Source organism: Struthio camelus, chromosome 26 (assembly GCF_040807025.1).
Source record: "Struthio camelus isolate bStrCam1 chromosome 26, bStrCam1.hap1, whole genome shotgun sequence".
In the NCBI taxonomy this organism is placed as follows: domain Eukaryota; kingdom Metazoa; phylum Chordata; class Aves; order Struthioniformes; family Struthionidae; genus Struthio; species Struthio camelus.
The window spans coordinates 6,896,457-6,924,368 of record NC_090967.1 but is presented as its reverse complement, the minus strand read 5'-3'; the positions used below and the strand labels follow the sequence as shown (position 1 = coordinate 6,924,368).

Genomic DNA, 27,912 nt, shown 5'->3' with positions numbered 1-27,912 from the left:
CCGCCGGGCGGGCCGCGGACTGCCTTTCCCGTCGTCCCCCGCGCGCCCTCGCGCCCCGCCCCTCCCTAGGCGCGGCCCCGGAGACCCCGTAGCGAGGGCAGGTGCGCGCGCAGCGGCGGTTGGCGGCGCCGAGGGGAGCGGGAGCGGGAGCGCGAGCGCGCGGCAGGCGGGCGGGCGGCGGTGGCGGCGGCGGGGAGGGGGGGGCCGGGGGCGGCCGTTGCGCAGCTCGGGGAGCGCCGGGGGGGGTGGGGGGGACGGGGGACGGCTGGACGGCGAGGAGTGCCCGCCCGCAGCCCGCGACCTTCGGCGGGTGCCGCCGCCGCTGCCGCCGGAGGAAGAGCCGGGCGCGGCCCCGGATCCCGCTAAGGAGCCGCCGCCATGAACAGCGTGGGAGGCGCCGACGAGATCGGGTGAGGAGGAGCGGGGGGAGGGGGGGGCGGCCTCGTGAGGAGGCGCGAGGCGGGGGGAGGGGCGGGGGTCCAGCGCCCCCCCTTCCCTCCCCTGAGGTGAAGGCTGCGGCGGGCCCGCGCGGGGGCGGAGCTTCCCCCCCCACCCGCCCGCCCCCCGCGCCGGCCCGGCCGCCATGCTGGGTCCCTGCGGACCGGGAGCGGGGCCCACGTGACCGGCGGGCGGCCCGCGCGGGCGGCGGCGGCGGCAGGTGCGCGCGGCCCAAGGTCACCGGCGCGGCGCTCCCGGGACGCGGCGCCTCCGCCGGGCCCCGCTCCTCCTTCAGGGGGGCTTCCCCCCCCCACTCCCCAAATCGATGTGGAAAAGGGGGTGTAAAACCCGCGGGTGACTTTGCCCCGGTGCCGGGCGGGTGGTGACTCATCAGGGTTTCCCCTGTCCGGGGGAGCGGGCTGAGGGCCAGCTGCCCCCGACCGGGGGCAGAGGCCTTCGCCCCTCAGGGGAAGAGCGGCAGGACAAAGACTGAAGCGAGAAGTCTTCTCTCTTCCCTCCCTGCCCTGCAGAGAGGAGCCATTGTGCTGTGCACAGCTGCTCTCTTAAACTTCCCGTTCGCCGAGAGATGACACCCTTGTTAGCCGTCCTTGAGACCAAGCTAAATTTCAAACAGAAGAACCTGATTTTACTTTGAAGGCCTTCCTGGGTTACTTAAGCAGGTTACCCCGATATGATCCTAGTCCTTCTAGGATGTAATTGGTATTATTGTACCTCAGTGATGCATTCCAAACCTAGTAATACTTAAATTATAACACTGTAGACTTGGCGCTGTAGAACTCGCTGGAACTGTGCGAAGAAAAATGATAGATGTTAATCACAGTAGCGGAAAATTTTGCCTAGGCAAAGAGTTTGTGCTTCTGTGAGTTTCAGCTCCTTTTGAATATCTTTTCATGCTTTCTTACTGATTCTGAAATAAACTGTTTCAGTGACAGATTTGTTTATGGGAGAAAAGAATAAATTTGCAAGCAAAGTTTTGATAGGAAATGGTTGAAGTGGAAAACATGGGTTCATGAAACTTTACTAACGCTTACTATACGTACTATAACTTCTGAAAAGTAATTATTCTAGTTTACACTGTAGAACTGAGCACTCGTGATGAATGCTGCTTCTTCAGATAAACTGTACTTATTGATTTCTTTCACTTACTGTTTTACTATGCGTGCTGTTCTTGGGTAAAATAGTGTGCAAGATCTCAGAAAGCTCTGTCCAAAGCACTCTGGCTAGTGTTTTGTATTCTCATCAGACTGAGGAATTGCTTTAAATTCAGTTGAAGATGGACAATAGCATCCTTCTAACATTGCATTCTATAAATACGTAGCTTTATGAAGGTGTGTGTTTTTGAGGGTGGTATAAGTAGGTATGAGGACAATGATTTCGGCAGACTCAAACTGATGGCATAATTTTAATAACTACCAGCCTTTTTTGAACAAAAAGTTTTGTAGGTCAGGAGGCAGCGCACCTAAGACCTTAAGAGCAGATTGAGGATATAAGATGAACAGAGGAGAACGAGCAGTCATCCAGTGTTATTATTTCATACAACTGTCTTGCTTCTGACAGCTATCTTGCATAATATTATTTCTAATAATAATAAATAGTGTAGTTACTTGTATTAGGCAGGTGGATTAGTTCACTATTTTGCATTTGCTCAGTGGAATCAAACCAATCCATCATGGAATTGAAGGCCAGGATAGTCCAGACTCTTGGCATTCTATAGTATGCATATAAATAGAAGCAATGCATTAAACCCTATTTTTGTTGTTTGTTTAAATGTAGGTAGGATGACTACAAATAATTAATAATGGAATTGGGAGGTTTCACTGACCGTTAACTTCAGGGGGGAGTCCTTCCTTGCAGGCAGCTTGATGTTCTGTCAGAACTGCATCTGGTATTTTAAATTGATCTTTTGTACCAAGCTGTCAAATTCAGTTAAAAAAAAGAAAATCCCAACCTATGATTGATCAAGAAAACAGCTAACCCATACTCATGGGCTGCATGGAAAAAAATAGCTGATTTAATGCTATATTGAGTTTAAGGTTTTCTGTGTTATTAGGAAACAAAGCTATTTTTTGCAGAACTTACTGTTCCCTAAAACTGATAGCACAAGAAAGAACAGACTTTTGCATGTGTCCTGTATGCAGGGATGAAATATAAGAAAGGGATGGTTGTGGAGGCTGCCAGGAAGTGTGGTGATATCAGTCTGTGCTGGATGAAGAGCAGTCTTCTGTTTTGCTGTCACTAGAAAATGACCTGTTGCTGAAAATATATTGGTACTGAATAGGCTCTCTTGAACTCATGTCACAAACGAGATCTTTGTCAGTAGATGGCAGGTGAGGGGGAGTTTTCCTACCTTATGAAAAACTTCTCATTGTGAAACATGCGAGTAGAAAAGACTTTCATGTAACTTGTTCAGTTACTATTGCAGTTTGGAATGGAAATGGTTGTGTAGGGACTGGACATTTTAGTCTATGTTGAGTCGGTCTGCTTTCAGAAAGCATTGGGTAGTAACGGCTCACATGTTCTGCTTGTGCTATTATCAGATGAGTTATGATAATGTAAGAGTAGATGCAGCCAATGTCTGCTACAACAATGCAAAAATTGTAATGTCCATTGCATGTGTTATCAGTTAAATTATTTTCTGCACTGCTTAAGAGGCCCCTCTGATGATCTGTGCTTGACCGTTGGTCCCTTTTTTTTTTTTTTTTTCTTTTGGAAAGATGAGGCTTATGTCATCTATTTAGTGACTTAGAAATAAAACTTGCCTGGATGGAACAAGGTTTGTGTGTACAATGTAATGTTAAATCTAGTCATCCATTATTTTCATATGTGGTAAACCTGCACTCTTAAGGCATTGTTTTATTTGTTATTGGTTGTTGCATTACGGTCATTATATGATGAAATGCCACAGTAAAATGAATCAAAGTTCACTAAGCTACCCTGCTACCCGGGAGCTCCTAGTTGCAAGGCTTTCGCTTGACTGATGCTCTGTGAATTCGCCAGAATTAAGATGACCGCTCTCTCTTGGCAGCTGCTGTTAGGGGAGTGGCTATTTTCTTACTGCAGCTAGCTGCTTCTGAAAAAAGCCAGGTGAGAGGAAGTTAAGTTTATTTTACATTTGAACAGTATTTTTCTTAGCTGTGAATGAAAAAGGGAGCACCTTAATTACCTCTTTTGAGGTACATGTTTCCCGCCCTCAGCTCAGTTGCAGTTCTGCTCCATCTGAGGGAGAATAGAAGACAAAAGCAGAAGAGCAATAGAGGGCATCCTACAAGGATAAACTATCCCAGCATTTGTATATATAGACCTAAAAAAGTATTAGCAGAAGAGCTTTTAAGTTGGTGCTTCTTGCTAAAAAGGACCAAACTTTGAGGTGGCTTTGAACTAACTTTTAATTATAGAGTAATTTAGGGTGTGACAGAACTTCCATGCAAAATAAAGTTGATAAAGAATTGCAAAGCAGGCAGTCTAGCATCTTACCACTTGTCTTTTATACACTTATCCCTGTATTTTGGCATGCCCTAACATGATGTAGGGTGCAGATTTGGACTTCTTTTTTTTTTTTTGTTAAAAGAAGATTGTGTTGACTCAGATTTGTCTCAAGTCTGGTGTTCATTTCAGGTTTATCTATAACTTTTCTCGTATGTTTGGCAATATCTCTGAACTAGTGTCTATAAGATGGTTTCACAAATAGTTATTGAATTAATGCTACTCTGCTACTTATTGCTTGCCTCACAAGTTTTCCTGCCATCTCTTAGGCTTGGACTTTGTAGTTTTGCTTTCATTTAACTAGAAGATGATGGAACAAAAGTAAAACTGACTTGTCTTTCTAGATGAGTGAAGAAGTAACACATACAAGGAAATGGATGAAGTTTTGTTTTTGCTTTAATTAGCAGTTTGAGGACTTTTCTTTGCCAGGCCAGTACTTTGTTGGAGAATGCAGGGGCAAGGAAGCCTGAGGGCTAATTTAAGCTTTTTTATCTGAGGGTGGAAGAAATTCATATTCTCTAACTGTATATTGTGTAAAAAGGAAAGGAAATATAGAAAGTATAGTATATACCTGAATCTTCAATTATTGCATCTAGTGCAGCATCCTTTAGTGTGGAGTCTTAATTTCTTTTAGTTGTGATTCTCATTGGGCTTTGACCATAATGGCACATGAAAATTTGCCACATCATATTCTAGGGCAGATGCATTCTATTGCTTAGTGCTTTCAAGTTGGTATAAAATAAGTTTAATAATCATTAACATTATTTTTCATGTTCTGGTACCCCTAAATGTAGGAGACAGAAACATCAAAAGTGTAAATTTTAGCGTCTGGCATTGTTTTTGCTGCAATACTTATTACAAAGGGCTATAGTAACTGCACTGCTGATGTATGCCTGAATGGCAAAATAATTTTTTCACTTAATTAGATTGTCAGTAATCTTTCTTATGATCAATGTTTGGTAGCAAATGGATCTAGGACAGCCCAAACTGCTGTTCTTTGAACTTTGTTTCAGAGCCTAACACATACACACCTCTTGATCATTAATCTGGGATTAAAATAGTGAATGGAACTAGTTACTTAAACTAAAGTATCTGTTTTTCTGTGAATTTGCTTTATCAGAAGTCATGAGTTCTGTTTTGGTCCTTGAATTGGAACTGCGTGGACCCTGCAGCTGCTTGTTTGTTCTGTTGCTAAGAGAAGTTGGGAAAATGACTTGGAGCTAATGATCCAAGCCTTGTCAGGAGTCCAGACACCTCATTTTGGATTTGGGGGAAGAGGGGTAGGGAAGAAAAAAAAAAAAAAAAGTTTAACCCAGTAAAGCCACTTCATAATGAAGTTGTTCTTGGATCGTTTTTCAATAAATTACAGTGATACATTGTACTTTCTGTACTGTGAAGTGTTCCATGCTGGAACTCCCATCTGCCCCAAAAGAGCAGGTAAATGTGCTTAGGATGATGGGTTTCCCCCCCCCCTCATTTGGCTGTCATAGTGCTTTCTCAAAGTAACCCTGCTTCCTCAAACACCTAGAAATAAGTTGGAGGAACTTCTGTTTTTCTGATGTCTTCTCTTTTCATAAAATAATGTGTTCTTGGAATAAGCCTACAGTCCTCTGTTCATGCTTGTGGTGCATAAAATGAATGCCTGAGTTTTATGTGAATCTTCATGAAACAGAAGGTGGTTATGGCAAAGAACAGTGTCTTTCTTGCGAAGAATAGGCATTACAATATATTTTGGAGGCTTCAGGGCTGCCAGAGCTGTTCAGAATAGCTGACTACTTTGTTACATAAAATGATGCATCTTCTGTGTAGCACCCTATTCACCCTTTTCAACCTTCAATTGCAGAAAACTGTTTGTGGGTGGCTTGGACTGGAGTACAACGCAAGGTAAGCTATGTATTCTACAGTCGTTGAGCCAGTCCTTTATGAAGAACAAAATATTGTACATGTATTTAGTTTTTCATCAGATAATACTGCCATAGGAAAAGGAAAATTTGGATGAGGTTATTGCTGTTCTGTGTTATTTCATAAAATTTTCTGTAAAGAGAGTGGAAAAGTACGTTAATTACTTTCTCATATTTTCTGCTAGTGTTTGGTATTGAAGTTTTTGTCAACTCATTAGAAAATGACAGCTCTTTCAGGGCATTGATTTGCTAGGATGTTATTTTCTCTTGCCTGAATGAAATTAAAGGGCAATATACCATTTGTTTAGAGGAAGTAAAATTGAAAAATTTAAGAGATAATTTTGGATTTGCTTAGCTGTTTGCTTATATTTTACCTCATAATTAGGAGTATAGCCTGATAAAGTTAATATTTGGTTCCGTTTAATATATCTTTTTTTAACAGAAACTCTTCGTAGCTACTTCTCTCAGTATGGAGAAGTTGTAGACTGTGTAATAATGAAAGACAAAACGACAAACCAGTCTCGAGGATTTGGATTTGTCAAATTTAAAGACCCCAACTGTGTTGGAACAGTACTGGCCAGTAGACCTCATACGTTAGATGGCCGAAATGTAAGTTGTTGTTGTGTGTTATCTGTTTGGCTGTGTGTGTGTGTGTGTGTTGATTTGTGCTGCTGGCACCCCTTCCCCCCCCCCCCCCCAGCCAATGCTTTAAAGATCTATTTTAAATTGTAATGTCTTATTTGCAGGCTGGATAATGTGAAAGTTACCTGACTGTTGGTGTTGATTATTTATTGTAAGACAGCTTTAACTATGATTTGTATCACGTTGTGGAAGCAATGTATGGGGAGGGCTTTCATCAGAGGAGTTGCATTTTAGCAGAGCTGTGTTTGGCTGCCTTAAACATAACTTTTTAGAACAAAATAATCTGCATGCTCAGAACTGACCAAACTGCAACTTCTTCCAGATTGATCCAAAGCCATGTACACCTAGGGGGATGCAACCAGAAAGGACACGGCCGAAGGAAGGATGGGTAAGGAAAGACACTTTTGTTGTATTGATACGTACCTGTTTCCCAAATTTTGGCTAGGCTTCTAGCAGTTGAAGTGAATTCATCTGGATTATATCCTTACCTTAAAATTGAGAGTCAGTATGCAGGCCTCAAATGTAAATTGCCGTTCTGAAAAATAACTTTTATCTAGATGTTCGTGGTAAGACCACGAGTACAATGCAATTGTTCATGAACGTTTTGGGTTAATGATGGCCGATCAAAACTCGGTGGTGTGTGGGGTGGGGTTTTTTGTTTATTTTTATTTTCTATCAGCAGTAGTTTCAGTTGAGTTCTTCAAATTTTGAAGCTAAGTGTCTGGAAGTCCACTTGCAGGACCGAGATCTTCTTCCAGCCTACTTCGTAGTCTGCAGGTTAAGAAGAGATCATTAGAAAATGAGTAAATAGCCTCAGAACATTGTTCCTAATTCTCTGAGCTTCCCAATAAAAGAGTGGGTTATAGCTGATAACACTAAATTCCTTCTTTCACTTTAACAAATAGTAGGCTTCAAGCCTGGAGATTGCTCCCCACCAAGGTCGTTATTCAAATTTAAGTGTAAAATGAATAAAGTAGCCAACTTTACTGACTGATTTTTTTTCCCTCTTTGATTTAGCAGAAAGGATCCAGGAGTGATAACAATAAATCAAATAAAATTTTTGTTGGTGGGATTCCTCATAACTGTGGCGAGACTGAGCTCAGGGAATACTTCAAGAAATTCGGAGTGGTGAGTCATTCAGAAGGATGGCAGTTATCAGTCAGTTACGAGAGGCTTTCCCTCCCCACTGCCTTTTCTCAGATTTTGTCAAGCTGTCAAATTTTGGTTTAATTTATACAAACTACTGCAGTGACATATTGAAGCGTTTTGTGATAAAGTGTAATAACCATTCATCATCTTGAAGTGTCTCTTGCTGTTTGTCAAAATCTATTGCTCTGATGCATGTAACTTTGTGTCTTCTGTCTCCTCTAGTTTTAAGTCTACCTGATGCTACGTTATTCTGTTCCCCTCTTGCGAAGGGAGAAAGAACCTTCCTGAGTTTAGATGACTTTGAGAATAGTTACTGCTCTTTAGAACTGTTCCCTGACTTACAGCTCTGTGATTGTGAAAGCTTTTTGTTGCATCCTTGGAACAGCAAATACTTCAGTGAGCTTATGTCTAAGAACCTTTTCCTTAAGTGTGCAGATAAGCTAAATTTTGCAGTCTCCTGCCATTGTTTTGATAACACTGGCTGCTTTTAAAACATCATCTGAAATCAGCTGAGTTCTATTCTGTCCCTAGAATCTCCGATCAAACAAATGGCAAACTATTTATGTAATTATTCTTCATATAACTGTCTTTAATTGTAGAACCTCAAACTGAAAGGAGTATGTCTTCAGATTTGTTTCTAATTAGTCTTAGTTTCCCATTTATCCCTACTGTTGTTCCCCTTTTCTGTTTAAGAGGTAAATTGCTAAACTAAATTGCTAAACTCGGCTATGAATTAAAAAAAATTCAAATACTTAGATTGGCACGGTCTTGAATTTAACTCAGACAATCTTACTGCACAATGGGAATGAACTTGCCATCTTTCGAGTGGTCTTTAGTGTTTTCTTTAAGTCAAAAAAAATCACCTTTCATTACGGTCTCTTCTTAGTAGCAGCAAAGGATTTGTTGATCCCTTTTTCAAGGGGATAAGCTTATCAACAGTACTGTACTTATTTTTTGATTAAGATCGTTTCAAAAAAATACTGTAAAAGGCAATGGCTAACACCTGTTTCTTTAGTTTGAAAAGCTGCAACAGACTGAGGGTTATAAATAAAAATGGGGAGCGTGTTCCACAGTTGTGGAACGTAATTTCTGAAGGCTCTTCCTCACAGACTAATGGCTTTCCAATTCTGACCTCTGGATGGCTTGGGAGATACAGGGTTAAGTTCCACCAATTATAGAAGGCAACAGCCATTAAGTGTAAGTGCCTTTAAAAGTAAGTAGTAGAACTTTAACAATAGTATAGAAATTGGGAAGTCAATGTAGTGTTCTTAATGAGATATGTTCATTCAAGCCTCTCTGAAGAAGTAGGAGATCTTATATGTTTTGTGGCCACAGAGTGAAGAGACAGAAGGCAAGCTCTGATTCTCAGAGATGGAAATTACCAAAGACCTATGTGACGAAGGGGATCCAAAAAGGCCAGTAGAGGGGGAAAAAGTCTGGCACTGCCATGTGGCTTAACAACCCAGTTAAGCCCCAAATGGGGATAAATCTCAGTCATTAGCATCCCGTAGGATATATTCAAGTGAGTATGTGTGGTATAAGAACTTGAAAAGTGTATTTTTCAATTGTCAGTAAAACATGAATTTGCATCAGATTTTAAGGTAATTCATGCGATTCAGGTAAAAATATTCAAAGAGAAATTGACTTTAAGGTGAAGATACGATTCTATGAGACCGGACACGTTTTATGACAGCTTTTTGCATCTGTAAACTTTAAAGGCCTTTGAGCATTTTAAGATTGCCTTTAAAATGCTGCATCTCTGTTTTTGTTTACATTACAGCTCATAGTCATACTTATTCTGAAAACATTTTTGAGAAAGAAGCAGTTTTGTTTTAATGTTAGACACAAGACAATACAAAACTAGCTAACTGCTCATGTTGTGCATCCCTGGAATGGCTTTTAAACTCTAGTGGTTTTTTGTAAATTGCAAAATAGAGCGGTCTTATCAGTAGGGTACAGTTGTCCTAGGCTTTGCGTTCAGTGCAGAGTAGAGACTCTGTGCGTTCTGCTTGAATTTTGCATGATAACTCTTCAGAGTTTAATTGGATTTGTTGAGTTACTGTTGACACAATTAAGTTTGTGGGGGGCACTTTTGCGAAGCCTTCCTCCTGTGTTGCTCATGCTTTTGTCTCTGTCTTGGAGAGTAGACCCTTGCTCACGAATCAATAAGTCTGTTGGCTTCAGAGCCCACTGAGGAGACAGGTTCAAGTGTACATCACTGAAGTACTGATCTGCTGTGCACCTGTTCTCTGCATCTCTCTGTATTGGATACTTGCTCATTTTTGACCTAAAACTTGTATATGGGCGTTTAGTCGCAAAAAGTAGTTGCTTGAGCCTTGAGGTGACTTAAGTCCTTGAAAAACTTGCAGTTCCCATTTTTTGTTTGTTTGGTTTTTTTTAATGTATTTAAATACAGGCTGATACCGGTCATCTGTAGTTTAAACAGCATTACAAAAAAAAGTTGCAAGGCGTCAGTTTCTAATTGGTACTCTGCCCCACGCTAGTAAGCAATTCAGAAAAACTGGGCAACTTCGTTAATGTGCTTGTAGTTAAAGCTGCTTTTCAGAGTGAAGGTAAAAATGTCTGAAAATGGAAAAAGTAGTCGTTTAAGAAGTTATGCTGATGAATGGAGTGTTGAATAACATACCTTCAGGGTTTTCTATGGCCGATAGTGTGAGTATAAACAGTTTAACGACCTTAATGCTAAAATTAAAATCTGAAGTGTGATGAGACCTTAAAAAAGCAAAAACGTAGCAGTGTTGGGGGTTTTTTAGAACAGATGAACTCACAGAGCAACGTTTCCAATTTATTTGCACTGTGCTATGACAGACTGGTATCGATGGCTACATCGAGCATTTAATTGCACTTTGTGGATAGAGTGTGGGAAACCAGCCTGTAGTAACTGCTTATAATGCTCCCCTGGTAGCATAGTTAGTAGAATTTCTCTTCTTTCTTCCAGGTCACTGAAGTTGTAATGATCTATGACGCAGAGAAACAGAGGCCCCGAGGTAAAGGCTGATCTAGTTTGTCCTTGAAATTTCTTCATACTCTCCTATAGTCAGATGGCAAACTATTTCACACCATCAGAAAAGGTAGATTTTTTTTTCTATGTTGCCTCAGGAAAAAAGAATATTTCACTGGGCAAATACCACTTTAAATATTAGACTCTTCATCTACAGCTTCAGTTGGTATCTGTGCATTTAAAGTCAAATGTTTCATATTCATTTTTGTTTCTTTGCTGGTTCTTAGTGGAATGAAATTTGATACTTGAGCCACTCCTGTGGTTTAAGGTACTACTGGGGGGGGGAATCAGCAAACTGACTTTCTTCCAGTTCCATATGAAAGGTATGTTGATGTCTGTAATTGCATGGGGGGGGGGGTGGTGTTCCAATTCAGAGTACTTCTGAACATAAGATTAGAACAGAATCCATCCATAATGCTTTTTGTTTTGGTTAAATGGCTTCACCTGAAATTCAAGAAAAGCACTTAAAATTACGTGAAATTGTTTTTGAAATGTATATTTTGAATGGGACATGTAGTGCCTGTATGCTAGACTGCTTTTTTTAAAGGGGGAAAAAAAAATCAGCTGGAAGTTTCACTGGGCTATTTAATCAAGTCTGTAACCTTTGGACAAAATATGAAGCAAGTTTCATGTCATCCACCTTTCACTGCATCAGTCATCTGTTTGACAATTAAGAGGCAATATTTTTAAAAGTACATGAAGCTTAGTTGCACTGGCCACCCTGTAGCATGTTCTACATGCTAGAGAATAGTTTGCCATCTGAACTTTCATTTCTCCTCTGACTCGTTATTAAGAATATATTCTTCCCTTCATATTTATTAAGCTGTTAAGTCTTAGTTTTATTTTTAATTTAGACATACATCCTTAGTGACATATTTAAGTGTTTCATAGTAAAGTATGGTAATGTTAAGTAAGTTCCTTTTTTTTCTTTTTCTCTCTGTGAATTGTTTGACTGTGATTAACGATATCTCTTTAGATTTCTTCTCTCTAGGTGATAATTTATCACAGAGGTACAGGCCAGTTCCACAGTCAGAGGAGGGACGGGCTTTGTCTTTTATTGGAGTGTAAACGAAGTTTCAATATATTTGTTTTTTGTTTTCTTGCCTTAGCTATCTTAATCCTCTTTCAACAGATATCTTCTATTTAAGCAGAACATAAATTCATCCATTGAAATGCTCTAGAGCGTCTCATTTTAAATAGGGGAGGCAATGGGGACCAAGATAAGTGCATCTGAGTGTAATTTGTGGCTGAGATTTTGAAACATTTCAGTAATTATTGCATCATCTGTATCTTTGTAATATTTATCCCAGGCTTGCAGCCTCTGAGCAAAAGGTACTAAAACATCACACCTGGCCTGGATTAATGGCTTCTCCTGCTTAAAACTATACTTAAAAAACAAAAAAAAACACCCAAAAAACCCAACAACAACACAACAACAAAAACCTAGAAGGCTTCTGGTCCGCTCACAAAGTTGTAGTTTAAAGCAGAAATGTCTGATGTGTTCAGATTTGAAAACCTCTCTGTCTTCAATTATTGAAGTGTGCAATGTACTGCAGAATATTCTCCTTTTATTCCTCTGGCTTCTTAAATAGTGGTCTTGAATCCTGTGGACTTTCATTTTTGTTCTGTTAGATTCCTTTTCCTTGTGTGGTAACTGGCCATCATCTCCAAAAATGGCTTTGCTAGTCTCTCGGAGAAAGCTAGGAAAAATTCCTCAGTTTATATTCAGTATTCCTGTTTGTGCATCGCGGAACACATTTTATCTTGCCTTCTCTTTCTGCTCGGCATTCTGTTACATGTAGAATGCTATTCAGTCTATACGCTTGTCCTTTGAATGTGATGCCTTCAGTGACTGCATATTAAATTTTAAAAGACCACTTCACTGCTGTTTTCCACTCTCGTCATTCTGATTTTTTACCTTCCTCTGTTAGCTTTACCATTCTTACATTTGGAACAGATTTACTGCATGTTGTTTTACTAGTTTGCTGATAGGAGGAGGGCAAAGTTAGCCGTTACTAATCCCTGGTAGCATTTTTGTGCCTTCAGCTTCTTACAAGAACACTGGGAACCAGATTCTCAGCTAGTATGTGAGCTAGTGATACACTTGAGGTAATCTTGTGTCTTCAGCACCCAAGCCTTGTCTTTGCTTACTCACAATCCCTCACCTACTCACGTTAGCTCTCCTGCAAGCTGTATTTCATCAAAATTCTTTTCCGAGTCCCAAGTGAAAGCACAGCCAAACTTGTTACACCTTAAAAGAAATACTAGCTTTGTTGTAGTCTTTGCTTTTCATGCTTTCTATTGTTGACTAAACCAACAACAGTGAAGTAATTTACAGGTTTTTATTGTGTTCCACTCTTCCTGTTGGCTCCAACCCAATTTAATTGCTCTGTTTTTTTAGTCCGCTTGGATTCTTTCTAAATGCAATTTGTTACTCTAATCTTCAATAAAGTCCTTTCCTTCAAAAAAAAAAAAAAAGCTGCTGGACAATATACTTTGTCACTTTTACAGTATTTTAAAATTGTCAAATTTCATGTTCCTGGAATTTTACTGTATATTGTATTCTGATTTCTTCAGTGCTCCTTATCCTGTGGTGCTTGTCCCTTTTTTGTATGCTTTTTTTTTTTTCTTTACTGGCTTCCTCAATGACGACTTCTCCTTCCTTCTCCCTCTTCCAAACCACATCCCAGTACCTCAGTCTGTTCCCCCTCCTTGAATCTTCTCTGCAAAAAGCTAAAGGAGCAACCTTTGTGTGTAGATGATATCCATCAGTTTTCTTTCCCATGCCTTTTTAGATACAATGCTGTAATACTAAGTGTGTGTTTTAATATAAATACTTTTCTTTTTTCTCTAATACTTAGAATTCTAGTTAACCTCAGACAAATATATTTTGATGAAATGCTGCTCTCAATTTTGAGGCTGCTTTCATCACAGATCAACAAAACTTCGTTTATACTGCCAGTCTCTTGTGTGTGGGAAATGCTAAGTTTTTTCCTTTTTATTTTATTTTAGTGATGTCTTTTGCTCTTGTTGCTGACAGCAGAATTTGATCTGCTGGAATCTATTTTGGCCTGTATCTTTGTGTATTTTTTTTATATATAAACCTTCTCTACAATAGGCCTCTTTGGGCTTACCCAACCCAGTTGGATAAGCTTAGAGAGACACTAACTGTTATAGATACTGTATTTCTGTTTAACGCTTTAGAGCAATATATGGCTGCTGTCAGCACTAGCTGCAAAGCAAAATGCAAACCAAGGGGGAAATCTTGGGTTTCAGAAAAGCAGAAATGCATCCATGTTCCATATGCTTTTGATGCCGCACCTCGTTTTTCTTTCTAATTTTATTGCTCTACCCTTAGCTAATCTAAAGAATGGCACAATTTATGTACTGCATGTATTCCTACCTTTCCTGGGATTTAGTTATTACACCAGCAATGAGTGGTTGATGGCATGAACCAGCCTCAGCGTTCTGTGAAATTAACCACTATTTTGCCACTCTCTCGGCAGTATCAGCAGCTACAACCTAATGCAGTGGTTCTCAAAGTGTGACTGCAAAAAGTGATCTAGTCACATGGCTTTGACTTATTTCGAGCATCCTCTGCAGGCATCACCCACTCCCCCACATTGTCTTGTAAAAAGCCACTGGGAGATAGGAACCAGCTGAGTTGCCATCATTGGGGCTACTCATAAGTGACAAGGGAATGAAACACCCTTGGGGATCTGGAGCAGTTCATAGAAATGTCTTGGGCAAAAAGAGGGGCTGGAAAGTATACGTATGTATTCAAGAGAAAAGCAGCAGGAGGCACGAGAAATAAAATAGATTGAGACACGTAACAGTAAGTATTGCATTCTATATAAGCAACGCTGCTTTATTAGCTGGAGGGTGCTGTGTTTGGAAGGAGCAGTGTCCTTCCTTAAGTGCTTTCTCTAATAAGATGTGAAAAACTTGAGAACCTCTGATCTAGGTTGTTAGTTTCTGAAGCTTCTCATTCATCCATGGAGTGGTAAAATTTTTCATGCTTTTAACAGCTCCATTTCAAAAATAACTCTTATTTTCCAAGGCAGTATTCCCTAATTGAAAGAGTGGGTTGAGGGATGGGAGGAAGTTGCTTTGCAGCTTTGGGTAACAGGGACAGAATAGACTTTCCTTGGTATCCTAATCCTGAATCAGAGACAGGGGCAGCAAAGTTGCTTGACTTTAATCTGCTGTCCCACAAATACCTTATTTTTAATCATGTGGCACAGTTACGCTTAGGACTATACTAGCACTTTTTTCCATCCCCTGATAGGTGGGTTAGGAATAAGATCAAGCTAAAAACCAGTGAACTAGCTCAGTTTGTAGGTTGCATGTGTGAAACCAAGATGGGGCATTATTTGCCTAATTATAGAAAGTATCCATTACGATTTTCTCAGACTGACTTTTTTTTGGAAAATTTAACACAAGTCTTGGTTATCTGAAACCCCTGCTTGAACCCTTGGTCCGCCCCTAATACTGTTCATCATCCTGTTTTGTGTCACAACACCCTGCTACCTTGATTCACTCTTCGTCGTTGGCTAGGTTTTGGATTTATTACTTTCGAGGACGAACAATCAGTGGACCAGGCTGTCAACATGCATTTTCACGACATCATGGGCAAAAAAGTGTGTAGTTGTAGTTTTATTTTACCTTAAGAAAGAACCAAGTCTTGGGCAACTGGCAATTTCACTGGTGAACGAAATGTATTCAGTTAAGCAGGAGAAGAGTGTAAATCCAAATTCAAGCCTTTGCCCGTGAAGATGGGGAAAGTCTTCTGAGTTTGCTTAAAACAGGTGAGAGAAGCAGTTAGCTTGTGCCCTAGCCCATAGAAGGGACCTAGATCTTGAAAGCCTGAGAACTTAGGCTGGTGGGTCTTTTTTGTTTTTCCTCTAACAACTTGGGGTAGGCCTTGTGCTACAGACCTGGGGGTTGCTCTGATTGAGCATAACTTATATTGGATTGAACTGATGATGACTACTCCTATTTTGAGCACTGCCAACGTGCTTCATAGGTGCAAGGACAGAAGTTAGTTGTTGTTTCCAGCTGTTTGAAACTCGGAATCCCAGTGAAATCTGAGTTGTTCAAGGCTTGGTTTAAGATACCACTCCTTCAGATGTGTATTTGATATTCAAATTTTGAGGCTATTTGAGACAATCTACTTATATAACCTTATACTTAAAAAGAAGAAAACATCATGAAGGATTGGTTTTTAAAAAAAAATTGGGTCACTTACTGTGAAACTTTGATACAAACCCACATACTCTATATAGTATTTAACCACAATGCAGTTAAGTGACCTCTGGTTGTTTCATCTTCATACTGTGTTGTCAGCAAATGGATGTTTGATAGGGAGGAATTTATGCTTGCTTTGATGTTACTCAGCAAGGAACATGCTTATACCTGTGGAAAAATATAAAAGCAAAAGTAAAGTGTTGGAGGACATGTAAGTTTTATATAGGGAAAAGCATAACATCTGAAAGAAAAATTAACCACAGGAAATTCTGGTAAAATTTAAGTCCTTGTAGCTTTGCCATTTATCCAGAATTTTTAAAATAAGCATTAAAACTACTAAACTGTTAGAGTGAAGATATTTCAAGGAAGTCCAAGAATACTATAATTTTTCTTCAGTTCTTGCAATGTAAAAATTCACACGGTCTTCTAAAGTCTTTATATTCTGGTATTTCATAAGCATTTATTTAGCTAGCAGATGAAATGTTCTTGCATATCAATGCAATTTGTATGGTTAATTATTCAAAACAATGCTTTTTATTCCTATGAACATGTCTTGAGGTTGAGGGGTGGGCTGATTTCTTAGTAAAGGGAAATAAAGCAAACGAAGCAGTGTGCTTATGTAATCAAGAACATAGTGTGTGTTCTTGACTACAAGTGTGTTCCTCTTGTGAACAGCTGAACACTCCCATTTGTGTGTAGATGTACTGACAAGAGTAAATTTACATTTGTATGTGTTGACTGTATCTTGTGTACATCCTCTGATCTTTTCTTGAAATGTTCTTAAACTTAAAGAACCACTTAAACGAGAGGTCATACCAGAAAGCCTGCTAAAATTACACAGGAACAAAGGATAGAGCATCTACTGTAATGGTCCTGGGAAAGTATGGATACCTCTTTGTAAGCCTTCAAAAGGTCACCTCTTAAGCTGCCAGTTCTCAGAACATCAGTGCCATTTCAGAGTTCTTCAGTGTTTCCCAAACAATCTCAGTATCAAAGTCAAACAGTGTTTTGTTGCTTTTATTCTTTCTCTTAATGACCTTCTCCCAGGTGCCCCCCACCTCCCCCCCCCCAGAAATAGACAATGTTTTCTCAGATAGGAGTGATGGAGAACATCTCATTTTTTTTGGTATAAACTGGATTTTAGGCAGGTGTAGAATGTTAACTTCAATGCTATAAATATTGCACAAGGATTTTCCAGTCCTCAGTTTGGCAGTTCACCGCTTCCAAATGTGCACTGAAAAATTAATGGAATTCTTCTGTGCAGATTAATGAAATTCAGATATTCCACTCTCTTCATTGACTAATACTGTCTACTTTAAAAACGCTATCTCTTTCTTTTTGGTAATTAAAAAGGTATTGCTGAAATGAATCCATATGTTGTTAAAAGGGGGAAAAAATTAAAATTGCAAGGAGGACTCTGCTTTTGTAAGCAATAACTGAATTCCCTCAAGGCAAATGTGTTAAGACTCATTAATTTGAGTCCTTTGAAAAATTCCCTTGGTTCCTCTCTAGAAGGGCCTTCAGCTGACAGAGATTTGGTTACTGTCATGTATAACGTCCTTGGGGCATCTGCAGTAGGGTGGGGGTGGGGGGCTTTGTCCTTGCCTTGTGCCTGTTTCCTGTTTGTTCTCTGACATGAATGGTTTTTAAGACATGGCAGGAAGAATTCTGAATACTTTATTTTTCCATACTACTCAGGCTCATTGATGACTGAGATTTATTTTCTTTGTACTCTGGCACCCATTAAAATTAATCATAAAATAAAAAAGACTTTAATTCAGCATGCATGAGTGCTGAGAGTTTCATTAAATCAGAAACTGGATTTTTTTTGAGAGGTTTATATTGAATGTGCAGCTTATTTTAAGTAGGTCAAATGCACTTACTCGATGGCTTGGAACACTAGGACATTTTATCTTTGAATAAAATAAGTTAAGCACTGTGGCTTACTAATTTTAAAAACAGGAGGGCTTTTGTCACTGACTTAACACAGTATGAAGATTTGCTTCTTATTGACTCAACTGTCCATTTTTATTACTTGCATGTTTGTTTACTTTTTTGTTAGATGTAATGTAAGATTCTCTTATCACATCCATTCCCTCTGACATTGTTTGAGTTAATTGAGATTCTTTAAGCGTTAGCCTGGGGAAGGTAAGTCTTTATCTTCCATTAGACATTTAAATAAAATTTAAGTAAAAGGAAAAAAAAAAAGAAAAAACAAAGAAATAAATGTGTGTTTCTCAGGTATGAGCAGAGCTGAAATTGTAGTTAGATGGGGTGGGTTTAAACTTTAACTTTCAAATGAACCCCAAACATCTTTTGAATGGTTAAAGCATTAGTACCCTTTTTCAGAGCGTACTCTTTACTCGAAAGTTTTTTTTATGGAAAATGTCATCTTTGCAATTCCTGCCTTAAATTATTTGTAGACCATTTTAAAATTTAAAAGATTATACTTTTTTCTTTTTTTTAGTGAAGAGCCGTTGTAAGAGGGTACTGCTGTTTTAAGATTAAAGCAAATGAATACCGTACTATGATGGAAAATAAATGATTTGTAGGATGTGTTTTGTTTGAAATACCTCAATAGTAGGACTTGTAATGTCTTACCATCATATACATTGTACCTGAGAAACATTTTAAATTACTGGCCTTAATAAGTTTAATAATTAAGTACTTAGACATAAGTCATAAGATGCTAAGTGTAGTCTTAAGTGTAATTAAGGGTGTGTGTGAAGGGAAGGGGGGTCTTATTAACCTGCACCATCTCTCCTAAATGGTAACTCTGTTTGTTTAGGTGGAGGTGAAACGTGCAGAACCTCGTGATAGCAAAAGCCAAACTCCAGGGCCACCAGGTGCCAGTCAGTGGGGAAGCAGGATCATGCCAAGTGCTGCCAATGGCTGGGCAGGTCAGCCCCCTCCTACCTGGCAGCAAGGATATGGCCCTCAAGGTACTTTCTTTAGGCATCTCAGAACCACTGTCTTAAGAGATTCTTGCCTTTAAAACTTACTGATAGTTTGGTTTTACTGGCACATGATAGTATCTCCAATTTTATCAATGCTATTTCTGTGCTGGATTACTGATAGCAGCACTAAAATTCTGTGCGTTGTTCCTTTCCAGGTTTGCTGAGACTGTTCCTTCACTTTTTTCCCCCAAAAAACTTTGTAACAGAGGGCAGAAGGCAGTGGGTTATGCTGAGTCTAGCATGTGTCCCAGAAAGTGCTTTACCTGTTTTGTTTGGTTCTGCCTTCCCCAAATGTAATCTGCATGTTTTTCAGTAATATGGAGACGGTATTGGGAAAGGTGTGACTCTGCAGCTGTGGGAAAGTAACCCTCCTGGGACCCCAATTAAATTTTTTTTTATGAAACGGGGGGTTTCAGTGATGAGGTTTGAAGTGAGTTTCAGAGGAAGCTATAAGTAAAATTTGAAAGGGATGAGAGAGAAATTGATGTCTTGTTTTTGAATTTTATTGCTTAATGTAGCCTGGAAAAATAACAAGCAGCTGTGGGGCTAGCAGTGGTGCAGGGGAGCACTTACTGCATATAATTTTCTTGATTTAGCTTGAACCCTTCAGGGCTGAAAGGAGCAGCCGCTTATTTAGCTTTTGACTGCCATAACACCTTCCCCCACTTCCAAGATTTTGAAGACGGGATAAATATGCTAATTTAATCCAAAGACTGTTTTGATAACTTATGGAGAAATAAGGTGATATAAATGAGTTCTATTTGACAGAGTAGAACTTGCTTGTGCTGATACATGAGAAATTTTCACCCATGGCAGGGAAAGGGAGCATCACTGCTTCATCTATTGCTACAATAGATGATACCCCAACAGAGGGCTGGCTTGTTTCCCCATGGTGCTTATTAACTTGAAGGCTGCAGCTGAGGCTTTGACATTCTGCACAGATGTGCTAATCTGGAACTACACAAATTGAGAAACTAGATTGTCAGTGTGGTTATTTGTAGAGAAAATGATATCTCATCTACGGGAAAGATTAATGTAAAACTTAAATGGCATTTATCGGTCTTAATGCTGCAACAAATAAAGGAGATGTTTATGGTTCAAAAATCTCAAAAATAACTGATTGATAAAGCTGATAATGTATTAAAAATGGTTTGGATGTATAGCCTGTTGCAATTCTTAGTCTTTTGGGGTTTTTTAATGCTATTACAGTGTTGTGTTTTTGTTTTGTTTTTTCCCACATGGTGCGCTTTCAGTTCTTGAACACTGATTCTGGTTTGAGTTGGGAGATTGCTGTGTGTTTTATGCATTATTTGTTGAATGATTAAGAGTCTTTTCAGAATTGCACACGCACTATTTTTAGTTAGGGCCATTAAAAAAAAAAATCTGTAAGGGACACTGGGGAGGCTATCCAGTCTATTCAAACCATTCCTGATTCATAATACAGTTTCAGTGCATGTATAAATCGATCTTTTTGTTTTGTTTTAGGGATGTGGGTGCCAGCTGGACAGGCAATTGGTAAGTAGGCTATACAGGACTGATTTCATAGTCAAAATAATCCTACTGAGTGAGGGTGCAATTCCTTTAAGAATTCATAATGATTTGTGGATTTCTGTAATTTGTCCTGAAAGAATAAGGAGAAGATGGAGCTTTTTTCTTAACAAATCAGTAGTGGGAGCTGAAATAGATGCCATTGTTGCCATCTGCTTTAATTTGGTATCCAGGAATTCCATTCTAAACTGAAATTATTTACAGTAGGGTTACCCAGAAGACAAGTATTTCCCAAAGTAAGAATTCATAGAAGGCCCAGACTGTGTCTGAAATTCACCAAACAGCTTTACCGCATCTGGAGAATGCTGACTTAAGCTACAGCTTTTTGTTATTAAGCTGCTTTAGTTCTCGGTTTCTCTTAATTTTCTAGGTGGATATGGACCACCTCCTCCAGGAAGAGGAGCTCCTCCACCACCACCACCATTTACCTCATACATAGTCTCTACACCTCCTGGAGGATTCCCACCTCCACAAGGATTTCCACAGGGCTATGGCACCCCTCCACCATTTAGTAAGTGGCTGTCAGGCGCCTGAGTACAATCCATCACTGAATTCAGTTTGTCCTTTGCGCATCTTTCTCTTGGCTGAGTTTTTTCCTCTGTGTTTTATCTAGCCTTAGAGGCTTTGGCTAGATTGGGTATTCTGAGCAAAATTAAGTGTTTTTGTCAGTTACTTGGGTTACTTTTTTCTTGGATGCAATAATTTATGTTATGTTCCCTAGTTTAAATCTATGTTGCTAGAAGAATTTAGATTGTGTATTCCTATTGTGACATCTATGAGAGAAGCTGAGATTACTGCATAGTGACCTGGGCTAGACACAGGCTGGGATTTTCAAAGAAGCTTAAGGAATTAAGGTCGCAGCTGGCATTGGAAATGCAAATAGGATTTGAGCACCTACCCGCTCAGACTGTCTTTTGGAAAGGCTAGTCACCAACCTGGTTTACAAAAGACAGCAGAAAATACCACCAAGTTCTCCAGCGTTGCTTGTTCTGCTGTAATGAAACCATTTGTTCAGGATATCTCCCCCGCCACCCAGGCTAAGATCTTGGATTTCTGTGGGTTCCTCCTTATGTCTGCCTGTCTGTCTCGTACGCACGCAATTTGGTGCCTAGTGCTCCTTCATCACGTTCTGTTTTCTCCTGCTTCAGGTTTTGGTTATGGTGCTCCACCTCCTCCACCTGACCAGTTTGCCCCACCTGGAGTACCCCCTCCACCTGCCACTCCAGGGGCAACACCACTAGCTTTTCCACCACCACCACCACCATCTCAGGCAACTCAGGACATGAGCAAACCCCCAACTGCTCAGCCAGAATTCCCTTATAGTCAGTTTGGTAAGTAATTGCATGTAAAATAAACTCAAGTGATCCCTCTCCCCTTCCTGCTTTTCTTTTATTATAATACTTGGGTAAAAAGTCAGTGTTTAGAAACAGTTTACTAACACTGAAGGCACTTATTATCAATGACAATGCCAGCCACCAGCTCTCAAGTGATCCTTAAATCAGCTAGTATTCTGGCCAGAGGGTGTTTTCTTAAACAACTGCAAGGCATTGTTTGTTTCCTGTGAAAAGGTCTTCAGAGACTTGGGCAGAGGTAGGATAAGTCACTGATTTGCATTCTCCCTGAATCTGTACTTAAAACTATTTTCTGTAATAGCTTCATGGAGCTAGTAGTCAACTTTTTCATTTAACTGAGTTTGTACAGATTGGAGAATAGATTTTGAAGAGTAGAATAGAATTGACTGAGAGGAGAACAGTACAGGGTAACTGTAAAAACTGGTAAGAATCCAAGCTGCATGCTTTTTCCTCCCTTGCCCCCCTGTTGCTTACCTGTCTACTTCAAGTTGTAGTTTTGTCAGAAGTATATAACATTTAGGCAGTACTTAATTGTGCTGTATAGATAACTGTTTCAGATAGCTGATAGAAGACATTGATGTAGTATGTTTTAAGCTAGGCAAACTGTACTTAAAAGTTACAGTACAGCTGTTTGCTCCTGACTAAAACATTTGCTTCCTCTCTATGAAAACTGGGAGGGAGTTCTCATCTTGCTCTTCCACCCGCTCCTTTTTTGAGCAGTGTTATCCAAATAGCTGTGTGTGGTATACTCCCTTTTTTGAAGGCATTGTTTATACTTCTGAAATCAACTTCCAGCATGCAGTAGGCCCATGGTTTAAGACTCTACTGTTCCTGCACTTGAATGAGTTCTCCAGTTATGTTAGTGCATGCCTTTTTGTTTCATTTAAAGTGCCTGCAGAAACCGTTATGAAATGAACACTTCATCTTCATAAAGTTATTTGAATAGATGTTATTCATAGTTCCAAAAAACACAAAATAGAAGACTTTTAAAGAATTAGCCTTTCAGATGTATTTATAAAGCAAGCATATGTTCTTATGTTGATGGATTTGAAATGTTTTTAAATTTGGTTATGTCATAAACACAGTTGCTGTCATAGAAAGTTTTACCATTGTGACTCGAGAGGAAGTTTTTTTTGTTTTGCCAGAACATGTCTCTTTGCAGACTTTTTTTTGAAGGAGGGTGGATCCTATAAGTAAAATACGAACCCGTACACAAATGCTTATATTCAGCAGGTAGCCAAGATTCTGGATGTGATTGAAGTTTAAAAAGGATCTGTTTTCCGACACCATAAAAAATTGTTGGGTTCCAGTATATGGCGTGTGTAGTACCACTTGCCTTTTGCATATTCTAGAAACCGTATTTCCCAGTGAAATATTTCAAGTGTTTTTAGTTACACTCTTAGTAGTGGGTGGGGAGGGAGGGGGGAGGGAGGAAGAGGTATGTAGTACTGCATTTTGAGGGAGGAGATTTAGAAGGTTAGTTGTTAATACTGTTAAGTGGAGTCACTCTCTCACTTCAGGAGTGCTTTCCTAGCCTGAAAACTGCTTATGAACAAGAGTGCTAACAGGGATAGGGGTATTTAATATTCTATATTGCAACAGAATTGTCAACCTGTTTATAAAGCTACATGTAAAATCTTTTAAACTTTAAGAGCTTCAGCACTTCATGTGTTTGCAAATTAGTTAGCAGCATTGCTGTACAAAAGGCAGTCTAGCTCATCTGCATGTATTTACATAAATGCATAAAACTTAGACTTTAAAAAGGCACTGAGGTATCTAATCGTTGTGGCATTTTCAGATTTGTCCTGGCTTGACAGCATCTTAAATGCTGCTATGTTTACAGCTAGGATGAATGTAAACACTAGTAAACTAAACACTAACATGGGTGTGTCTCCCTCACCCTAAAAAATTATCTCTGTACAGGGCTCTCTTGGGGTTCGTCACCCTGGTCTCCTCATTTCTTACTAGGGCTGGGTACCTATTCTCAAGACCCTTCAGGCTACGCGCCAATACTTTGTTTACACTCTTATGGTCAGGCTGAGCAGTGAGAGATCTAGGTAGGTGGTGCCTATTTACAACCAATGCTCTTAATATATCTGCATTTGGGAAATTAACTTGTGTTTCTTGCAGGGTCTCTTCTTTTAAGAGGGTGGGGGGAAGTAATGTGGCTCAAAAATGTTTACTTTTGCCAGTAAGGGCAATATAGTTCTATATATTCGTTAGCTGGCTGAAGTGAAAACTTTTGACTAAAATATAAATGCTGCTGTTTACTTCCTAAGTTGTTGCATTGGCAAGGTTTTATCTTGTGTAATCAAACTGAATTCAGTTTCTGTAGGCAATAAAGTGTAACTGCAATGGTCGGCACAGCTTATTTAGAAAGTAGAGTGCTCTGTGACAGCAGGGGAACTATGCTTCACTGTGGGAAGTGCTGGTGCAATGTAAGAGCTGTAAGAGGAATCATGAAAGCAGAGCAAGAGAATACGTACTTAAATCTGTACTTGTACGGATTTATGCTGTAGGCTTCCTTTGTGATAAGCAAAGCGAGAGCGCCGTTTTCTACCGCTCTGTGCCATAGCACTACAGTGTACGGTGAGGATAACTTGATTTTTCTCGTCGCTCCGAGCCCCACCCCTTGCTATACAATTAAATTGTATTTTTGGTTGCTTCCTTATCTTTGTATGAAAAAATGACTGGATTAGCATTTTGAGCTAATAGAAGAAGCCTGTGATAGATGTGCTTTAAGGCTCATTAGCGGTAGCAAGTCCTGAGAGACAGGCAGAGCTTGAAATTGAAATACTGAAGACATGTTAAGAGACTTTGTTTTGGATTAAGAGAGTTAAACCTGCTTAAGCCTGCACAGAGAGAAGCAGAATTGCAGAAATGTACTTAGTAATTAGGATTCTTAATACCATCTTTTACAGAAGCAGCCTGCACTGATGCCACTATTATGATTGAGTTGTATTTAATTAAAGATATTTTTATTAAATTTCTTAATTTCTCAGTGTTCTTAACGCACATCTAGTCTTTCGTTATCGGCAGCAAGAGTTCCAGCTAAGTCTTTCATCTTCACCCTTTCTCCCTATCCCCCGAATGTTACTGCAAACCTATTCTGAATCTGATCTTTGATATGGATTGTGTTGCAGAATGATAGTCACAGCCTCACTGAATAGGCAGAAGGAGAGTGTGGCAGGAGAGTAGAAGTCTTCTGATTCTGTAGAGGGAGGAAAAATGAGAGAATTGTTGATCTACAGCGTGCATTAGCATAAACTTTGAGACACTGTTCCCTTTCAGATTTAAAACTGACAGAAACCTGATGCAGTTTGTCACGGTAGCGGACGTTTGGGAGAATGGCAGTATAGTTGCTTATTTATTGCTGCTTATCTTTTGCTAGGTTAGAAGTATTGGCCACGTTCCACAGTTAGCAGTAGCCGGGTCAAGTTTTGACATGGAGCTTCTTTGAACTTGCCACAAATACACTTCAGCCTGTTCCGTGTAATAAGTTTCAGGGGAAGAACGTTGGTTCTTTTTAATGACAACTTTGGATCAAAGGTTCCATTATAAAGTGTATAATTGGTACAGTATTCGCCACCTCCTGGATTCTGCTCTGTCGATTTTACGCCCATTGTATTCCAGTTCAGATTTTGGGAATTGAGCCTTTCTTGAAAGAGAGGCTGATTAGTTAATTAAAATATATATTCAGGAAGCAGTAGTTCCTTAAAAGGAGTTTAAGAATGCCTTCTCCGGTGTGTCCCTTCAGTAAAGGAAGTTTTAGGCTTCCCAGGGAAGATGGTGAAATTGACAGCAGAAAGTCAGAGTCTCATAACTCTGTTCAGTTAGTCTGAGGTAGCTGTGAGACTTTCAGAAAAACATCTGTGTAACATCTTCATCTCTGCTGAAACTGACAGTGCTAGTTTTTAGCAAAAAAGCCTGCTATTGACAGATAACCAGCAAACCACTTTAAGCATCTGAACAGCTGTAATGTGATAGCTTAGCTACCAGCCTGGGTAAGATTTTATCAAAAGTGAAAACTACCATTCTTTATACCTGTTCAGTACTTCTGCTTATTACCTGTTTCTTCTACACGTGAATGCAGATAACTGCAAGAACTGAAAGCAGCTGCTTATCTCAATATGTTAGTCCAAGGTGTTTGTGGGTTTTGTCCGAAGGCTGTGCATGGCAGGGAGGGAGTGGCATCGGGTTTTGAATTTGCGCCTCTGCTGGTGTGTGTGTGTGTGTGTGTGTGTGTGCGTGCGTGCGTGTAGATGATAATGGAAGCTTACTCTGCTGCCTTTTTCCCCTTCTCCCCAGGATATGGACAAGACTTGAGTGGTTTTGGACAAGGTTTCTCTGATCCCAGCCAGCAACCCCCTCCCTATGGAGGCCCCTCGGTGCAACCATCAAGTGGCCCACCTGCAGGAGGAAGTGGTTTTGGACGAGGACAGAACCATAATGTGCAAGGATTTCACCCCTACAGGCGCTAGCATGTGCTGGCAATCAGGGAATTCTGTCCACATGGGGATATCTGGCACCAGCTGAACCCAGGAATCCCAGACTTCTGAACTTGTGACAATCACATACTTGATGGAAGAAAAACCTAACAACATTTTTTGGGGGGTGGGGGAGATGGCTTCTGAAGGCAAAGCTGTGGGTGTTTGGACTGCAGTTTTTAAATATTTTCCTTTCTCTAACCCATCAGCACAAATAAAGAAAATGTCACTGGTTCAAACTACAGGGTTTTAAAAATGTCTTCAGCTTTAATTCAAAACTTCAGGTTTCTTTTTTTTGAAATTATTTTTCCTGAGCCTTTGTTTTACCGTATATTGTAAACTTTTATGTTTAAAGAAAAAATATATACCTTTACAGATTGTGAAATTTTTAAGAGAAATTTTCTACTATGTATGCTGGCTTATTTTTTAATTTAAAACAGGGTTTCCGTTAGCACTGTTGGAAGTGAGGGTAAGTTGCAACCCCCTTGCTCCTGACATTAGTGGTGGGGCGGATGGTTCAGAAACTCTGGGAGTTAAAAGAAATCTACTGAGTGTATTTTGCTTTTGTTACCTGATGGTGTAGAACTGGTAACAAGGCAGGTGCAGACTTGTTGACGCACAGAGTCACTTATGAAGTGCAGCGTTAGATCTGTGCTTCAAACTCTTTAAAATCCTCTGTGGATTTCGTTAGGGGTTAACGGAGGCCTTGTTAAGATGTAGATTTCCCTCAGGCAAAAGGTTTAGGTGCATTTTGCACTAACCAGTGATTACCCCTGGTTTGAATAAAGAGAAGTACATTTGGATTAGAAACACAAGCCTGTCTCCATTTTTGTTTTCTTTTTACAAAAAAGTTCCTTCTGAATTTCGGTTTTCATGAGAAATCAATTGGCAGCCCTGAAAATCATGTCCTCCTAACATCAGTATACAGGCTTATGCTGTGCCTCAATGGACTGTTAAGCTACTAGCCATGGATTTAAGTCAGTAATTCTTCATGCCCACCCAACTTTTAGCTTATTCATAAGAGATTCATAAGTTGTGCTGATGAAAGGTCGGGAACGGCATTGTCAAATCCACTTCACAGAGACTGAGGAGCCATCGCAGCTTTTGTTTGCTATAACCTGGATTGGATTTGACTTGGTGAGACTTGCATCGAGTCTCCTAAATGTATTGGCCTGCATGTCATCAGAACTGCAGGTGGGTCTGTACGCCTTGGGTCGTTTGCATGTTGATATCGGTGATGGGCTTTCGTTGAATGCTGCTGTTCATCTGACCTTGGATCTTCAAGGCAGCTTAAAATTGCATTCTTACAAGCTACAAGGGGCACATATAGATACCTAATGGAAGAATTTGTTCGCTTCCAGGAAAATGCCCCTCATGTGTTTTTACATTTTCCCCACCTTTGAAATAGAGGTAATTTTGCTGGTGAAATGATCTATTAGTGTCTACTGAAGAGTCACATTCTTAATTTCTCTTTTATCTTGATACAGTAAGACAGTGCGCTCTCATCTCCTCAAGTCCATGTTCTAGTTAAGAAAACTTTCCACTGTGTAACTCCTCCTTTGGGATTGTCTCTAACAGCTGAGACTACCACAAGATAGGGAAAACACGTGGGTTTACAATGGTCTTACTGTGTAGGTTTGAACCCTGTGCTTGGAGTGCCCATAA

General features: G+C 39.9%; 1 protein-coding gene across 5 annotated transcripts; it reads left to right on the top strand.

The window, feature by feature from the left end:
- Positions 1-57: 57 nt before the first annotated feature.
- Positions 58-27,062, top strand: DAZAP1 (DAZ associated protein 1). 5 transcript variants are annotated; one of them, XM_068919665.1, is made up of 13 exons: positions 58-101; positions 294-410; positions 5,786-5,826; positions 6,286-6,452; positions 6,808-6,873; positions 7,503-7,613; positions 10,594-10,642; positions 15,214-15,296; positions 18,692-18,845; positions 20,346-20,375; positions 20,779-20,919; positions 21,557-21,739; positions 26,069-27,062. In XM_068919665.1, the coding sequence occupies exons 2-13, from the start codon at positions 379-381 to the stop codon at positions 26,239-26,241; spliced, it is 1,230 nt and encodes a 409-aa protein (XP_068775766.1). In that variant the 5' UTR covers positions 58-101; positions 294-378; the 3' UTR covers positions 26,242-27,062. The 5 variants fall into 5 exon arrangements, with proteins under 5 accessions (XP_068775766.1, XP_068775764.1, XP_068775768.1 ...); XM_068919663.1 differs by having other exon boundaries at positions 94-166; XM_068919667.1 differs by lacking the exon at positions 58-101 and adding an exon at positions 106-166 and having other exon boundaries at positions 7,506-7,613.
- The last annotated feature ends 850 nt before the right edge of the window (positions 27,063-27,912 follow it).

Excerpts from the sequence above, each read along its gene's own strand:
- DAZAP1 (XM_068919665.1), top strand. The coding sequence starts at position 379 with ATGAACAGCGTGGGAGGCGCCGACGAGATCGG. Across the intron at positions 7,614-10,593 it reads ACTTCAAGAAATTCGGAGTG|GTCACTGAAGTTGTAATGAT; the intron begins GTGAGTCATTCA and ends TCTTTCTTCCAG. Across the intron at positions 15,297-18,691 it reads ACGACATCATGGGCAAAAAA|GTGGAGGTGAAACGTGCAGA; the intron begins GTGTGTAGTTGT and ends CTGTTTGTTTAG.